The sequence below is a fragment of the Lissotriton vulgaris genome, chromosome 3_1 (assembly GCF_964263255.1).
Source record: "Lissotriton vulgaris chromosome 3_1, aLisVul1.2, whole genome shotgun sequence".
NCBI classification, from domain to species: domain Eukaryota; kingdom Metazoa; phylum Chordata; class Amphibia; order Caudata; family Salamandridae; genus Lissotriton; species Lissotriton vulgaris.
Genome location: NC_141689.1, coordinates 1527479603 through 1527497834, shown reverse-complemented (window position 1 = coordinate 1527497834; position 18232 = coordinate 1527479603). Strand labels below are relative to the sequence as shown.

The 18232-nt window shown below is 44.6% G+C and overlaps 1 protein-coding gene across 4 annotated transcripts in view; it reads right to left on the bottom strand.

Annotated features, from left to right (window-relative positions):
* LEF1 (lymphoid enhancer binding factor 1) overlaps positions 1 to 18232 on the bottom strand; it is a 252049-nt gene that overhangs the window by 196717 nt on the left and 37100 nt on the right. For all 4 annotated transcript variants that reach the window (XM_086962011.1, XM_086962009.1, XM_086962012.1 and 1 more), the window contains exon 3: positions 2151 to 2284. In XM_086962011.1, coding sequence (XP_086818137.1) covers positions 2151 to 2284 — 134 coding nt within the window. The remainder of the gene's footprint in view (positions 1 to 2150; positions 2285 to 18232) is intronic.

Sequence of the window (18232 nt, the reverse complement as noted above, 5' to 3'; positions counted from 1 at the left end):
ATAATAATTATAATTAGTGGTTTCAGTAGTATTATTATAAGTGTAATTGTTAATACAAGCTACTGTATTCACACAGCGGAGCCAGCGTACGTTATGATCAGAGGAAGAAAATGAAATCAAAATTTGCACATATTGGAGTGGGCGCTAGGCAGGGATGGATAGATGACTAGGTGGCAGAGGACTTGAGGGGCTCGGCGGACTGGGTGGACATGCTACACCCCCTGACTAGTGCAATAGACATGTCAGAGGATGGGTCTTCTGAGGACGAATAGTGCGCAAGAGGATGGCCACATGGGTGTATTGAGTAAACATAGCATGTGGGGGTTTAGCAATAGTGTTGAACTGGTGGGTGGCATTCACTGGTACTGCATCAGAGTGGGGTTGTTTCACTGGGGGGGTGAGGGGGGCTTCTGGGTGTGTTGGGGTGCGCTGGGGATTGTTCTTTACAGGTGTTGTAGATAACAAAGTAAGTCAGTTATCTACTGAGGATGGAATCGTTCGATGGGGAATTGTGATTACAATACACGGCTGAAAGGATTACACAAGAATACATCATAGTATGTACCACCGAATGGATGCGTATATGTAATGAATGGAAATGCAATTGTGCCATGTACAAAGCATTATTATCAGCACACATATTTATTGTGAGTTGCTGCATACACTCACAGTGACATAAAAACTCATTATAAGATTGGAGATCAAATAAAGTACATTAAAATTAAACAACATATAAAAGAATAACGGCAAGGTGTACACATTAGCGAGGAGAGACACAACACAACATAGATGCAAATAAAAGGTTTCCTCATTCTGTAATAGTAGCGTTCTGTCTGTTTTTAAATGTCTCGAATTTTTCCACAGAAAAGTATTGGGAAATCACGCATAATTTCCCTAAAATGGGGAAGACTGAATTAGAATTAACTTTTTTTGGTTCCAGACGTACACAATTACTCATTATACCATATACCCTCCTTAAAAAGTGAAGTTTACATATACCAAAGAAGCTCTTCACACTCAAAAATGAAACTGTGTAGAAAGTGTGGCTTAATAGGAGCATACTTGAAACACATCAACTCGGAAGGTTGGGAAGGGGGTTGCTACTCATCACAGTCTATCAAAATTATTTTTCACAATTATTTTTGGTACCACTGAGCCAACATCTGTCTTTGCTTGCTGTGTGTTGCTGAACTCGTTCCTTCCACTCAAGAGCAGATGTTGCTACACCCCACCGGTCTATGCCCACATTGACGTACACCATCCACAAATCATCACTGTGGACTGTGCCAATAAGTGCATGCACACTATTTCTTTTCGCTACACACATTCCAAAAGACTCTCTTTTTAGAAAGAAAAGAATTAAGCTTAGTAGAGCAATATTTCCAGCTTTGAAAAAAAACACAATCCTCTTGGAAGTCATAACAAACTTTTAGAAATACAACTGAGCAAAAGCATTCAGAGCAACAGCGACAGGAGAAAACGCTGCACTGTCCTACCTGGACCCATGAAAGGGATACTTTATGCCAGATTTTTTTGTTTAAGATATATAGACATACAAAAATATCTAAAATGAAGTAATTTACAATTTCATTAACTACCCTGACTAATCTGGCATGGATTAGCCCTATGTGGACAAACGTTGGCCAACGCAGGACACGAGGCACATTTTTGAATGAACAATTATTGATCCATTGCCTGCTGAACACCATCTGCAGCACAAAGTCCGATCCCTCCCTCTCGAGATCTAATATCAGAACCACCTCTTTAGTCAGTGGAATAGTTATTTTCTAATCTGTTTGTTAGAAAGCTTTTGGTACAAATTACAAGTAGAAAAAGAAGCAAATGTGCATAACCCAGTCTACAAGCCAACAGAAACTCCTGCAGAGCAATCACCAAGATCTTTTCGTTCAGCAAGCTCACCACTGCCTCCTCCAATCCCAACAAATTGTTCCTTGTAGCTAACAGGAGAAGCCTTGCCGCCATTCCTGAGGTATGAATATGGAGCTGTGGACCTCCTTCATAAACCTGTAGGTCTTCCAGCGGATTTGTAAGTGAAATTCAATCTGCTATGAAAGCTCTGAGACACAGAAGTGTAGTGAACGAGGCTAGGCATGGATGGAGCACGCGTCCCATAAAAACACTGTACTCACTGTTCGCGGGATGGGCGGAGACAGGGATCCATTCGACATATATGGGTCACTGTTCATATTTGGCATCATGATGTACCCGGGGTAGCCCTGGTAGGACGGGCCCTTGCTGTATAATCCATCGGGATGTTTACCACCTGAAAAAATAAGTACCAAAGGTTACATTTCCTTCCTCCTTTCCTGTATGCTTCTGCGAATTTAATTAGAAACCTGTTAAATGAATAGCCTTTCTTCTCAGACCGCTACTTAAAACAGCCTCGTCCTTTAAAGAACACTTTGTGGTTACTGCGAGACTTTCATGTTTATTGCTTGAATGCGGCATTGTTATCGAGCGCGCAGCATGGGTCGGTTATCAGAACTTTGCACAGCAAACGCTAAAATAACACCAGCTAAAAGCGGCCAGGCACTTTGAAGTTTGTTTTCCAAATGCTGCATCCTATCAACCTCGTTTCATGAATCCATTTTATCACAGGAGTTTTCAGTCATGGCTGAGGCGGTTCTAAGGAAAACTGGCTGTCTTGTACAGGGAGCTGCCACCACATTTAAACGCAGGGGTGTATTCTAATGTGCCAAAAGCCGGATCAGTTAGATTCAGTTAATAACATTGTTACATTTATTGATATCATGAAGGCCCTTTGCTAAATTTGAATAAAAGAAACATACATGCAGGGGCCCAAAGTCTTTCTTAACCCGTTGGCTGCTTCCGCTTTTTTGCGGTAGTGCGGCCGTTTTAAACACGCATTTGCAATGCAATAGGTCTCGCATTATGAAAGTTTGAGCTATTGGTCTTGTAAATGACAATATTTTTATTTATGTGTTGGTTTTGAAAATAGCTAAATTAATAGCTTTGTCATTTAAAATGCCAATAGTTATAACTTTCGCAAATGTGACACCTATAGCATTTGTAATGCACTATGTTTTGTATTTACATGACTTAGATGTATTGATATTACAAATAACGATGGCTTTTAATGTTTTAAAATAATTAATACTTAAATAAAAGTGATTGTAATTTATAATGGCAATAGCTAAACATTTTGTAAATAACTTTTGTGAAGATTATGTTTAGTGTATTTTATTGTGATGAAAATCCAAGAACAGAAGTGAAATATTAACATCTTTTTGTGACATTTGTAATAAAGCTTGAAACATTGAGAGAAAAAATTTAACCCAGTTGTTGTTGAATTGTTGCACAGATTGATGCTGTAATGGCGCGGAGTGATGTTGTGGTGGCGACGAGTGATGCTGTGGCGTTCAGTGATGCTGTGGTAGCGCATTGTGATGTTGTGGTGCCCCTGAGTGATGCTGTGGTGGCCGTGAGTGATGCTGTGGAGGCCGTGAGTGATGCTGTGGAGGCCGTGAGTGATGCTGTGGAGGCCGTGAGTGATGCTGTGGAGGCTGTGAGTGATGCTGTGGAGGCCATGAGTGGTGCTGTGGTGGTGCTGAGTGGTGCTGTGGTGGTGCTGAGTGGTGCTGTGGTGGTGCTGAGTGGTGCTGAGTGGTGCTGTGGTGAAGCTGAGTGATGCTGTGGTAGTGCTGAGTGGTCCTGTGGTGGTGCTGAGTGATGCTGTGGTGGTGCTGTGGTGGTGCTGTTGTGGTGCTGAGTGGTGCTGTGGTGGTGCTGTGGTGGTGCTGTGGTGGTGCTGAGTGATGCTGTGGTGGTGCTGAGTGGTGCTGTGGTGGTGCTGAGGGATAATGTGGTGGTGCTGAGTGATAATGTGGTGGTGCTGTGGTGGTGCTGAGTGGTGCTGTGGTGGTGCTGAGTGATAATGTGGTGGTGCTGAGTGATAATGTGGTGGTGCTGAGTGGTGCTGTGGTGGTGCTGAGTGATGTGGTGGTGCTGAGTGAAGCTGTGGTGGTGCTGAGTGAAGCTGTGGTGGTGTTGAGTGATAATGTGGTGGTGCTGAGCGATAATGTGGTGGTGCTGAGTGGCGCTGTGGTGGTGCTGAGTGGCGCTGTGGTGGTGCTGAGTGGCACTGTGGTGGTGCTGAGTGGCGTTGTGGTGTCTCTGAGTGATGCCATGGTGTCCCTGAGTGATGTGCTGGTGCCTGAGTTATGCCGTGGTGTCAACGAGTGATGTTCTGGTGTCTCTGAGTGATGTTGTGGTGTCCCTGGGTGATGTGGGGGTGTCCCTGAGTGATGTGGGGGTGTCCCTGAGTGATGTTGTGGTGTCCCTGAGTGATGTGGTGGTGTCCCTGAGTGATGTGCTGGTGTCCTCGAGTGATGTGCTGGTGTCCCTGAGTGATGTCGGGGTGTCCCTGAGTGATGTCTGGGTGTCCCTGAGTGATGTGGTGGTGTCCCTGAGTGATGTGCTGGTGTCCCTGAGTTATGTGCTGGTGTCCCTGAGTGATGTGCTGGTGTCCCTGAGTGATGTTGGGGTGTCCCTGAGTGATGGTGTGGTTTCCCTGAGTGATGTGGTGATGTCCCTGAGTGATTGTGCTGGTGTCCCTGAGTGATGTGCTGGTGTCCCTGAGAGATGTCGGGGTGTCCCTGAGTGATGTTGGGGTGCCCCTGAGTGATGTCGGGGTGTCCCTGAGTGATGGTGTGGTGTCCCTGAGTGATGTGGTGATGTCTCAGAGTGATGTGGTGGTGCCCCCGAGTGATGTGGTAGTGAATCCAATAATAACAGTGTTTTTTGCATAGAAAGTCTATTTGTAATTTGTCTTAGATTGTAATCGGTCTAAAGAAAATGTTTTTATACAAAACAATGATGAACTAATTTGGGCGCGTAAATGTGACTTACTAAAGTAATGCAAGTAAATAAATGTAATATACACAGGCAACATGTTTACATGTAAAACAATGATCGAGTTTGTGCGAGTACATGTAAAAGGAAATACGTAACTCCATGGAAGCTGAGAGACGTGTGGGTGGAGAGGAGCCAGTGAGAACGTGCGGCGGAGATCAAAGAAAAGTCTAGCGACCATATGGAGAGGGAGTGTTGTGCTTCGTGAGTTTAATGTTTGTGGTAAGAGAGTGAGAGCTGGGCGCATCGGCGCCACCACATTTGTAGACTGCAACGTCCACGTGCACTTATTGTAAAATGTAGTAATACAAAAAAAAAGCATAAAACACATAGCATCAACAGGCATTTACAACCCCCTACAATTCAAATTAAAATGTAATGACACCTTTTGGAAACGCTTTCATCCTGTAACGTGTGTTTTATTGTATAATTTGAAAAAAAACATACTGACCTCGTAAGAAAGCAGTGTGTGAGGGTGAATTGTATAAGGGCGAAGTGTAAGTGTATAAGGGTGCGGGCTGTGTGCGTGCGTGGGTTGCAAGTGTGCAGTGTGTGTGGCCTAAAGTACTCTGAGTGGCTAATGTGTGAGGGAGCAGTGAAATGGGGGCAGTGTGTGAGGAGGGGTCAGTGTATGTGGGTGTAGTGTGCATTCTGAGTTCCCGGGTGCGTGAGGCTGGTGTGGTGCGTGAGGCAGGCGAATGTGTCAGACTACGGAATCTTTAATGGTGCAACTCTTGCATTTCATTGTGCTAAATACAGTGACAGCGCAATAGTCTGTTCTGTTAAACTCAACGCAAAACCTATTCCCTACTGCCTTTGCAAATATAAACACCTATTTCCCACCTGTAAGTAATAATAACGAAACAGTACACTTTTTTTTTGTATTTGCTAAAAAACAATCTCGCTGTAGTGCATCTAAATTCGCCTTCAAACATCAAAAGATGAAAATTGAAAGAATAAGTTACTGCGAGTGTATAGGAGAAAACGAGACGAAGACCCAGGACGGAGGAGGTGGTCAACCGACAGCCCAAACAGGGCCCGAAGAAGATGACCAGAACCATGCGTACATGTTCAGCCATCCAGCGAGCAGGAGGATTCCAAATCTTCTCATGCTGTGCCCCAGGAGGGTCGCTGCCTCAGGCAAGTGTCCTGGGCTGGGCCGGCAAACTGAGGGGTTGATGGGAGAGTTTTAGAGGCACGAAATAGAAGCTGCACTGAGACTTTGCCAAACACCGGATGAGTCGGGCTGATGAGTCGGGCTGCTGTAGAAGCTTATATTGGGATGTGAGTACAAACAAGCTTAACAAGAAAGGGCGGCTTTAGGATACATTATCTCCTCGCCTTACAGGCAGTGTGATTTCAAAATGCAGTGCTTTAAACACGTATAGCAGTCATGCGTGCAAATCAAAGAGGGCCTTATGGAAGTGTAAGTTCAGACGCCTGCGTTTCTCACGATTAGACTGCAGACAGATGCATAGTTGGGGTGATAGGGGCAGAAAGGCACAAAAAACGAGCCTAACAGGGGCAGAAAAAATGCGGCCACGAAATGAGAGTAAATAAACGCGGCCGCGAAATGAAAGCCTTTGATGCAGCAGGGGGCGGAGTGGATCCCCTTGAAGTGAAGCTGCTGGCGGCACCACGCTGGGGAAGCAACAGATGGCTGGTTTTGATGTGGTGATGCGAGGCAGGCAGGCGGATAGAAGCGCGTGCACGGGACACATGCACTTCTGGAAATCCGCATTTTTTTAGAGCTTAGTTTAGCTCTTAGTTTAGCCCCAATAGGTTTTGAGTTATAAATAACTCGATCTAAAAACGGGCGCGGTCGCGTCGGCCATTGGCCGACGGCAGCACCAGAGAGGTAGTGCTGCCGTCGGCCAATGGCCGACGGCAGCAGCCAACGGGTTAAGAGCTCACCACTGGTGCTACACAGTATCATGGTTACCAAATACAAAGGCTGATTTCGCTTGACTCCACCTCATACCTCTTTCTTCTTTCTACTTCATCCCTGCTTTCTCTCTTTTTCTTTGTATTCCCATCTTACTCCTTCTCCTTTCTTCTGCCTTTTTCTCTCTTACTTCTTTCATTATCTCTCTCTCTCTTTGGTTTCGGCAAAAGTCTAAAAAAGATAGGTGCTGGCTCCTAAAAATGAGTTATGGTGCAAACGTGCACAAATAAAGCCCCGCATGAAGACATTCAGATCCATGCAGCATTGTAATTGCATTTATATAGCGCTCACTACCCCTGATCAGGCGTTGAAGCTCCTTTTTAAGTGAGTAGCACACTACTCAGGAATACAAAAAGGATTAGTGATGAATTAGTATAGGGATATATGAAATTAATGTGAGCAGTGGACATGTTAGTCTGTTATTTATATTGAAAAGGATAGTGGAGGGATAGAAGAGGGAAGGGTTTGCATTTATATAGCGCTTGCTACACCTGATGAGGTGTTGAAATGCTTTTTGGCGGGTAGAAATCTACTCCGGAACCCAAAAAGCATTGGATTCAAAAAGGCTGGATTCAAAATGCTGGTCCACCTAGTACCACGACCTCAAGTGCACTCCCAAGACACTCTCCCCAGCAACTAGGACCCAACCCTGGCCCTTGCGAAAAAAATATCCCCAACTTGCAGACTAATCCACCCACTTTGACATGCTGCCCACTATTGCAGAATACAGGCCTCAAAGTGTTACAGAGGAAATGGTGAGACACAACATTTAGCACACTATAAACGTTTGGACATTCATTTATTTTCTTAATCTAACAAAACTCACTTCCAACATTTTTTAAGACTGGTCTAATTTACCATTACTTCTCCACTCCTAACATATTTGGGGGCAATTACGTGCCTTTTGAATTAAGTACAGCTCAAATTATCTGTAGGGAGATATTTCTGAAAGTTTGAGGTTTTGGAGTCTAAGGCAGATGGGTTACTCCGTCACAAGCATGATGGTTCACCTGTCCGCCTTATTACAAGTGCCACAGGATATGATGCACTTGTAATAAGGCAAACAGGATATCCATCTCATTTGTAATGGAGTAACATGTCTGCCAAACTCTAAATCAGACACTATGGCCGATATTTATCAAGGTTTCGCACCACACAAGGGGGGCGCATTGACGAGGTAAAAACTAAGTGAGATTTAGCTAGCCATGCACGCCACCTTGCATGGCCCTGCATGACTTGATAAATCTAGAGTAATGCAAGGCAGAACAAATCGCTGCCCTTTTTTTCCTCAGAGTTTTATATAGCGCGGACTTGGCCTGAAGGCTTCGGAGCGCTTTACATGAGCACCAGTTGCTTTAGTTGCGGACACATTCATTTTGTTGGGTACGGGAAGATCAAGTGATTTGCCCACAATCATAGGATATTGAGTGCCCCTGCCAAGACTTGAACATGGTTCCACAGCTTCGAGGTCGACTGCTCTAGCCATAAGGCCACATCCTCTCCCCAAAGTTGAGTTACTCTGTGGCAGGGAGACGTTCCATAGGTGAAGCGTGGGTGTTCCTACGCATCCACCCATGGATTATGGTGCATTCCTAGATTTACCATTAGTGGTAGACCTGGGAATGTCTCAAAATGCTATGCCTCCCCAGGTGAGGAGCAACAAGGAGAAATATCTTCATTTCTCCTTGTTTTTTTCTATTTCTACGTGTGCTGCATTCTGCAGCATACATTGAAAGAAGCAAATGCCTCTCAGGATTGTTTTTGTGCTGGAAGGTGTCACTTTCCTCTCAAAAACAATCCTCCCTACAATTCAGGTACCCTTGCAACATGATACAAGGGTGCCTACGTAGGAGTTGGGTAGCCAAAGTGCACCATCTCTGGGAAAGGACAGGAATAATGGTAAGTATGTATAATGGTAAATACTGTGCGCAGCACAACACAACAAGGTGTCTAGCTGCATTGCACTAAATGAAAGAATGATAAATCTGCCCCATTGTTTTTAAAATATGTTTTTGTACTCTGTGTTTTGTCATGTGATACCAATAATATGACAGCCACAGGCAGACAGTTTCACACCACTGGCTGGGCTTGACATTTAGAAGCATTGGGCCCGCACACTGCAAGCTCTTTTGTACTTCCCCTAACATAAGCTAAGATTAAATTTACTGAAGGCTTAAAGAAGAGCAGTGTGGCTTTAGCGTATAGTCTAGAAACATCTCACACATGTACCTCAATGCTGAAGCCGGGTCGGGGAACCTAAAGTGGAGTCCTTGTGCCTGAATTCAGATCTACCCCCTGCAGGCCTATGTTTAGAGTCCTTCGATTTAAGATTCATGTATGGAATGCTTAGATATTGGTCTTGTTCAAATGATGGAGACGTTGCTGCAAATGCTGTGTATTGGCGACCTGTCTAGGTGTGTTAGGCGCATAGCGCACAGAGTCACTCAGTGCCTCAAACTTCAACGTTTACAGCAAAGCCTCATAGCTTTAGGATTAGGATGAGGCCTTATGATCCAAGCTTTTGGGTGGGAGAAGTTCACCCTCTTCCTTCAGAAGAGACCTCAATTCTGAACTTAATTTGGGGCCTCAATTATTGATGATTTTGTAGAGTTTCTTAGGAGCCGGGGTTTTCATCCATAGACTAATCCTTAATAAGAGAAGGTATTTCTGCTTGTGGAGCTGCTGCCCAGGGAGGGCATGGACCTTGCCACTAGCACGGAAAATGAATCATTAGAATTCATACGTTTAGAACGTATGGAACACCCAAGGAAAATAAATGGTAGACCCAGGACACCCTACTAAGTTTTGAAATGGAACTATTTTAGTATAGACTTTTAAACAATGCTTAAAAATGATTTTTTAGGAAGTATAAAGGATGTTTTAATTCCTGACAGGGTTATCTTAAAAATTATTAAATATATTATTTTAAAACCTGGATATTTACAGTCAATCTTGCTTTCTTTGCAGTTGGGAATTCACATGGATGAAAAGATATATTTTCCACTTAATGGCTTTCTTCATGTCAAGCAGCAATGAAAGTTCATTGCCTGTTTGAGGCAGGTGACAGTGTCACTAGCCTACAAATATCACTAGGACAGCATGGGAGGAAACTTGGCTAGAGTGCTTGGATTCCATTATGCCACAGTTTCTTTAGGATGAAACCTACCAGAGAGATCAGCTGTCAGGTTGCAAAGGCATATTGGGGACATGCTGGAAGCTAACCTAGATATGCATTCCGCTTATTGCTTGCCACTGGCTTTGCCTTTTGTCACTCACATTTGTCTGCTTTACGTTCGCTGACTTTATTTGTTTCAAGCTGTCCAGCTTGAGTTAGTCCCTCCCAAGGAGGGTAACCTTTTTTTACTACCTCCAATTGGCTCCTTCTATTCTTCCACGACTGCTTGATTTGTTGGACCCCATTTTTTAGGTCATGCCCTGGCGAAAGCACGCGCAAAGCGCGCTCTCGCCGCTAGACCTATAGCCGTCCACTCTGCTTCCAAGGAGACAAGAGATGGTCACGCGCAGCACGCCGTAATCGGATCAGGTCGCGCGCGTTCACCATCTCCTGTCTCCCTTGCAAGCTTGCAACACACACAGGCACACCTCCCCCACGCGCACACAGACACACACAGAGACACACACACACACGAGCGCACCTACACGCAAGCACACACGAGTGCACTCATACAGAGACACAAACCACACCTCCCCCCGCCGCCCCCGCACACACATGAGCGCATACACGCACACATACAGAGACACCCCACCCGCCGCCCCCGCACACACACGAGCGCACACACACACACATACAGAGACACCCCCCCTCCATCCAACTAACCCCACTCACCGCATCGGCGCCACTTCAGACTCTGCAGCCTCCCCGGGGCTCTCCCTCGGGCATGGGAGCCCCGCGTCACCACTGCTCCTCTCTGGGACAGCCACTCCATGGGCGCGGGCTTCCCGCAGAAGACGGAAGTCCTGCCCCACAACAGGTTTCGGTTTCGCTCACAGCTTTCTTCAATGCGTGTTAGTAATTCTGGCTGAGGTATGTAGTGAAGCATGCATAGCTGAAGAGGTTTCAAGGTTTTAATCAGGTCGGCGACCAGCGTTCTTTGCGAACTCTCTTGTTCCCTTTTGCCTCTGCCCTCTTTCTTACAGAAGGGGCTGTGAGGCAGTCGTCACTTGTGCCCTGGGTGGAAAAGAGTGTCAAGACAGAAGCCAATGTCACCTATTTTTACCTGCATTTTGGGGTGGGATTCCTCAGCATCCCCCTCCTCACCCCATCACTCTGTGTGCCCATTCTGTCGTGCTACAGTCCTTACCCTAACCAGCCTTGTGCTGGTGCTCCGGGTGACGCGCTTGAAGTTAGCTGGCTCTCGGTAATGTCTCACCAGTGATGGAGCACACCTAAAACACATTCTTGGGCACATGCTTCCGGCGTGGGAATTCCCTAGGGGCAACAGATGCGGGTGTCCCCTGTAAAGTGCATAATCTGTTACAGGCAGGTTTAAGCACCCAACACATGTTCTGCCTAATACAATCTGACAGCAGAGCTTTATACGAGTGAAGCGCCGTCATTCTGCCTGAAGAGGCACCGTCGGAGCTTGTAAAACCACTAGCAGTGCAATGAAAGTACTTTCGCCCTACCCTGTCAGCGCCACGAAGCTGCATTGTTGTTAGGTGAGTGGGAGTTGAATCCCTCTCTTCCCCCAAACCCCCCCCTCCTTGAGGAGTAGTGGTCACCCATAAGAGCCGCATGAAGTGGCCATTAAAAGATGCCAGGGACCTTGTGAACAGCCCTCATTCGTTCGTCTCCCGTAGCCTCATGAAATCGCTGTAGTTGCTCCACGCAACTATGTTCACGTTTATCCCAGATATTTGAGTGTTTGTTTTATTTATTTACGTGTTTAAAAAGGCCTAGAAAGGCAGGTAGCACCTCCCTCCTCCCCACCCCCTTCCTTAACTGTTTTGCTCTCATGAAAGGACCTCTGGTGTCAGAAAAGCTGGTAACCAAAACACACATCTGTCTCTTAAAGGTATTATCCTTTTAGGATCACTTGCAATTCATTTCATCAAGAAAACAAGCATTTATCTGCTGGAGGCCGCATTTTCCTTACTTTTATTCCTAATGTTTTTGAGTTCTTAGATTCCTGAAATCTGCCATGCGTATAGATCTGTAGTTGTGGCCAGTTGCTCAAGCCCACTCTGAAATCATAAACCCCGTAGAATTGTATGGCTCTGACTTTGTGTGTTTTAGATATAACTTGTGATATAAAAATATGTTTAAACCAATGTGTCATATCTATTTTGTGGTGCAAGGCATGGTGGCCCTGTTGAAGCAAAGGGAATTTTATTGGAAGCAGTATTTAATAGCTGTCTTTCGAAATCAATGTGCCGTGGTCGTTTATGCCACCATTGTGAAACTGATGTTTTTTTGGAACACTGTGCTATTGATATATTGAGCGATCAGTGTACATTGAGGATGTTCTGTAGGCATAGTGTGTTGATTGAGGCCGCAATCGCTGGAATGGCTTTGGATGAATTACTCAGTCCATCTAAGTTGTTAAAACGTAAGAGTAGGCATGCTGGTGTTTCGTGCTAAGGTGGGTACTATGTGTGATTGTTTGCAGGTTTCTGGTGACAGTCCTTAGTGGTTTGTAGAAAATGAATCTGTGTTTAGTGTCCGTTGAAAATGCCCTCTGTATGATGGGAGACAGGTGGCTTGATTGAAGTTTTTATGAAGTTCCCAGTTACTATGCACATGTATGCTATAATCATTCAGCAGACGCCAAACTAGGCCTGGTGAAGGTGGTGATGCCCCCCAAGTGCTTCGAATGGAGGGCAAGGTGTGGCCACAGCTTCTATCTGGGTTCCACCATTTTAGTTGCTGATTTATGATCATCAAGAACTAAAAGGGCGAAAAGAAAATCCAAAGTAAAGCCCTCTGCATTGAAAAGCTGCACTGGTAAAAGGACCTTACCGCAGGGCAGGTAGTCACTAAATCCCAAATTAAAGGTCACTCAGGAAGGCTACTCAGAAAATAAAAGGTGGGTGACAGGGAAGCCATCGCTACGAACTGATAATCCAGTCAGTGCAGCTTGCTCCTGGTCTGACGTACAAGGAGGACAATTGTGTGGGCACACTATGCATAAGTGCCCCGAGGATATTATACTGCATAGTCGTGTTCCACCCGGCAACTCTAGAGTGTGGCCACACTGTCATACGTTGTATGACGCGTGTTTTTTTACTCCTGAGAAAGCTTTGTGTTTCAGGGGACATTGTAGGTTTGTGTTTCATAGTGAAATCTAGGTGAACGCTGATTATCCTAGTTCTGTTACGTAAAATATTCCAGAGCTTGCACAGAGAAGCCCCCCACCTCCCCCGTTGTGGGTTTCTTTTGAATGAGGACATGTGTAAAAGAGGGGCATTCTAGTCTTGAACTTCCTCCTTTGGCTGTAGAGTCTGAGTTTAGATTGTACAGAGAGACTGGTCCTGTCCCATGGTGAGTGAGGACAAGACCAGTGAACCAGATTCTTCTTGCGGCTGGAAGCCATCACAGGATCGTAGTGGCAGACCGGACGTGATTGCATCTTATCAGATTTATAACATGTCTCATTGTAGCATTCTTGATTTGTTGTAGTTTGCTGATTATGTCCCCAGGAAGTCCAATGTATAGTCTGCTGACATAGGAGGAAACAAAGCACTAAAGCTTGGCCTAGACATGGGGTAAAACCACGGTAAGGAAAGATGCACTGTAATCTTAGCTGAGCTAGAGTCACAACTCCTTAACTAATGCGAAGGTGGTTGGTGGCTGTCCATTCCTTGAGGTAATAAGAAAATAAGGCCATATTTATGCCCTGAACCACAGATGAAGACCTCCAGATTACAGGAATTGGGGTTCAGGCAGTTCTGCATCCTCCACTGTTTTGCTGCCAGAGGCATTAGCAAATTGCTGAGTTGTCCAGGGTTTTTTCCACTTTTTTGGGTCTTATTTTCATTATCATCATCGTTGTAACAGATAAGCTTGAAAGAATCGAAACTGTCAGGTAGTGGGCCAGATGTACATGAAGAGGGGCAACTGTTGAGCTTTGGTATTCCCTACTCAAAGGATGAATGTTGATAAGGAGGAAATGTGCCTCTCTATGCGGTAAACGTTAATCCTTTTAAGGACCAACAGTACCTGTGTTACGTGTTTAGGTCTCGCTGAGACAATGCGCTTGCGCATTGCTCCGGCGAGAATTATGTAGGGGCTCCAGAAAAGCCTGCCAGAGGGCTTTGGAATGCGGATTATGGCCAGTGCATGTGCGCCGGGCGCGCGCTCGCCATTTGGTCCCCGCCCGCTCACCCCCCCCATCAGTCTTGAAAGGAAGCCGCTCGCACACCACCATTTGTCTGAGCCTCGGCATCAGACTTCAAAGGAAGCCGCTCCCCCCATCAGACTTCAAAGGAATGCACTCCTGAACTTGCTGGCCTCGCTCTCGTGAGCCTTTATTTACTTGTTTCCTATTTCTCCTCAATTCCTTCTAAGTTCTTCCTACTCTGTCTTCACTTCCCCCGCTCTCTCTTGCTTCCTTTCCTCCTAACATTCCATGTTGTGCTGTTTATGTTATATTGTTATATTATACAACGTTATGTAATTTTGTGACACATTTGTATGTAATGTTAATTTGTGCAGCGCTGCCAGTATTTCTGCTCCTACACAATGTTTGCTCCTGTTCCCTCTCTCACCTTCCGCTCAATCACCCCTCTCTCTTTTCCATGAGTCCTCTGCCTACTTTCTCTTAACTTCTCCGTTCTCTCCCTTGCACTATTATTTTCAGTCTGTCACTCACTCCTTTCATCTCCTCGCCTCTAGCCTCATTCTTTCCTCCTTATTCATTTATTTTCGTCTTCCTCATCCCACTTTTCTGCTTTTCGACTCTCCTTTCTCGCTTAATCTTGCAGTTCCTCTCGTTTTATTTCCTCAGCGATCTCATGCTGCAGTCCTTCTTTGTGGTCATTTCTTGCATTGACTACCCACGTAGCCTCTCCTTGCTTTCCCTCATCTGTTACTGCACTGCTTGTCTGCTGTCTTTCATTCTATTTCCAGCTATTTTGTCTGTCCCTGTCCTCTGTCTTTTGTGGCGCTCCGCCTGTTCACTCCTTTCTCTCTCCTCGTAATGTTACCTCTCTCTGATTTTTTTTCTCCTCTGCGATCCCTCAGTTCTTCCCTGCTGTCTCCTCCCCCCTGTCTTCTACAGGTATGTCTCTCCCTTCTTCTCCGTCCACCCCTTCTGTCTCCTACAGGGCTGCCCTCTCCCAGCTCTGGGTCCTTAGCTGAGCTCCATTCCTTCTCTGCAGTCTTTCTTCTCTCTACCGCCCACCTTGCCTCTCCTCCCCCTCTTTCCGGTGTGTTCCACTCTGTCTTCCATTCCCTCTCCTACGGATATGTTCTCTCCCAGCTCTGTTCAAGGTGATTTTACTCTCTCACTGTTGTCTTCCTGTTTCTCTCCTTTATATTGTCTTTCCCTGCTCTTTCCTCTGTTGTGCGCTGCACCTCCCCTGTTGTCTTTCCTTCTCTTTATCCTCTTAAGCCTTCTTCAGTGATGTCTCGCCCTTTTTTAGGTTTCACCTAAAGAGAGCATGCGCTGTCAGCGAAAACAATTATTCTAAAAAGGGAGCTTATAGCCCGCCCATTGCTTAACTTTATTTACCATTGGTAGACTCCCATGTCATTCTTGCTTCTTTGGGTACCATTAGTCAGCTGCGTCTCCTGGCACCCTCACATCCCCTCACCCTCTCACACACCCCCTCACCCTCTCACACACCCTCTCACTCACCCCCTCACTCACCCCTCACCCACCCTCTCACCCATCACCCACCCTCTCACCCTCACCCACCCTCTCACCCTCACCCACCCTCACCCACCCTCTCACCCTCACCCACCCTCTCACCTCACCCACCCTCTCACCCTCACCCACCCTCTCACCCACCCTCTCACCCTCACACCCCCTTACACCCCCTCACCCTTACACCCCCTCACCCTTACACCGCCTCACCCTCACATCCCCTCACCCTCACACCCCCTCACTCACACACCAGCTCACCCGCACACCCTCACACACCCTCACCTGCACACCCTCACACCCCCTCACACTCCCTCACCCACACCCCCCTCACCCTCCCTCACCCTCACACACCCTCACCAGCATATCATAACAAAACCCAGCATAGGATAGGATAGCATAGCATAGCATAACAAAACAAAGCATAGGATAGCAAAACAAAACATAGCATAGCAAAACACAACAAAGCATAGCATAATAAAACATAGCATAGTATAACAAAACATAGCATAACAAAACACAACAAAACATAGCAGAACAAAACATAGCATAACATAACAAAACATAGCATAACATAACATAAAACAAAGCATAGCAGAACAAAACATAGCAAAACACAACAAAACATAGCATTACAAAACACAACAAAACATAGCATACATAACAAAACATAGCATTGCAAAGCATATCAAAGCATAGCATAACAAAATACAACATAGCATAGCATACCACAACATAGCATAGCATAACAAAACACAACATAGCATAGCATAATAAAACACAACATAGCATAGCATAACAAAACAAAGCTTAGCATAGCATAACAAAACATAGCATAACAAATCATAGCATAACAAAACATAGCATAGTAAAACACAACGCAACATAGCATAGCATAACAAAACACAACAAAACATAGCATTGCATAACAAAGCATAGGATAGCAAAACTAAACATAGCATAGCATAACAAAACAAAGCATAGGATAGCATAACAAAACATAGCATAACAAAACACCAACACTTAGCATAACAAAACATAGCAAAACACAACAAAACATAGCGTAACTTAACAAAACACAACAAAACATAGCATAACAAAACATATAGCATAGCAAAACATAGCATACCAAACACAACAAAACATGGCATAACAAAACATAGCATAGCAAAACAAAGCATAGCATAATAAAACACAACAAAACATAGCATAACAAAGCATAGCATACCAAACACAACAAAACGTAGCAAAACAAAGCATAGCATAGCAAAACAAAGCATAGCATAGCAAAACAAAGCATAGCATAGCAAAACAAAGCATAGCATAACAAAACATAGCATAACAAAGCATAGCAAAACATAGCAAAACATAGCATAACAAAACATAGCATAACAAAACATAGCATAGCAGTACATAGCATAGCAAAGCATAGCATAACAAAACATAGCATAGTATAACAAAGCATAGCATAACAAATCAAAGCATAGGATAGCAAAACATAGCATAGCATAACAAAACAAAACATAGGATAGCAAAATAAAACATAGCATAGCATACAGCATCCCTCCGCACCATCACAGCATCACTCAGGGGCACCACAACATCACTATGCGCTACCACAGCATCACTGAACGCCACAGCATCAATCGTTCGCCATCACAACATCAATCAGCGCTACCACAGCATCAATCTGTGCAACCATTCAACAACACCTTGTTCAAATATGTTCTCTCAATGTTTCAAGCTTTATCAGAAGTGTAACAAAAAGATATTAATATTTCACTTCTGTTCTTGGATTTTCGTCACAAAATACACTGAACATAACCTTCACAAAAGTTATTTACAAAACTTTAAGCTATTGCCATTATAAATTACAGTAACTTTCATTTAAGTATTAATTATTGAAAAAAAATTAAAAACCATTGTTATTTGTAATATCAATACATGTAAGTCACGTAAATACAACACATTGCATTACAAATGCTATAGGTGTCACATTTGCGAAAGTTATAACTATTGGCATTGTAAATGACAAAGCTATTAATTTCGCTATTTTCAAAAACAAAACATAAATAAAAAATGTGTCATTTACAATACCAATAGCTCAAACTTTCCTAATGCGAGACCTATTGCATCGCAAATGCTTGTTTTGGTGAAGCACTTCAATGCATGTTTTAAAGCTGTTTCTTCTTGTGTGACCCCCGCACCCCACGCTCTGTACAGCTTCTGCAAGGCATTTTGTGGCTTTTGCAAATCACCTTTACCATAAGCTGTTTTGGTTTTTGCTGCGGTTAACGTGAATACTAACTTGGCCTGAGATGCATTTTGGTTTCTAACTAGATCTTCTTAAAGTTTGCACTTGTTTAAAGAAATCTGCCTATATCTGCTCTCTGTTTCTGCGTGATTTGTTATCTACCTGAGAAGCTTGTTTTTAATGTCGGGCCTTCCAGACTGCACGTTTTCTGTCGGCAAAAGACATATTGTGGACTTACTAAGAACGCACAGGAGCTAGGAACCCACCATTGCTTACCATAGGTTTCTTTCCTGTCTCTCTCATTTGCCTGCATCT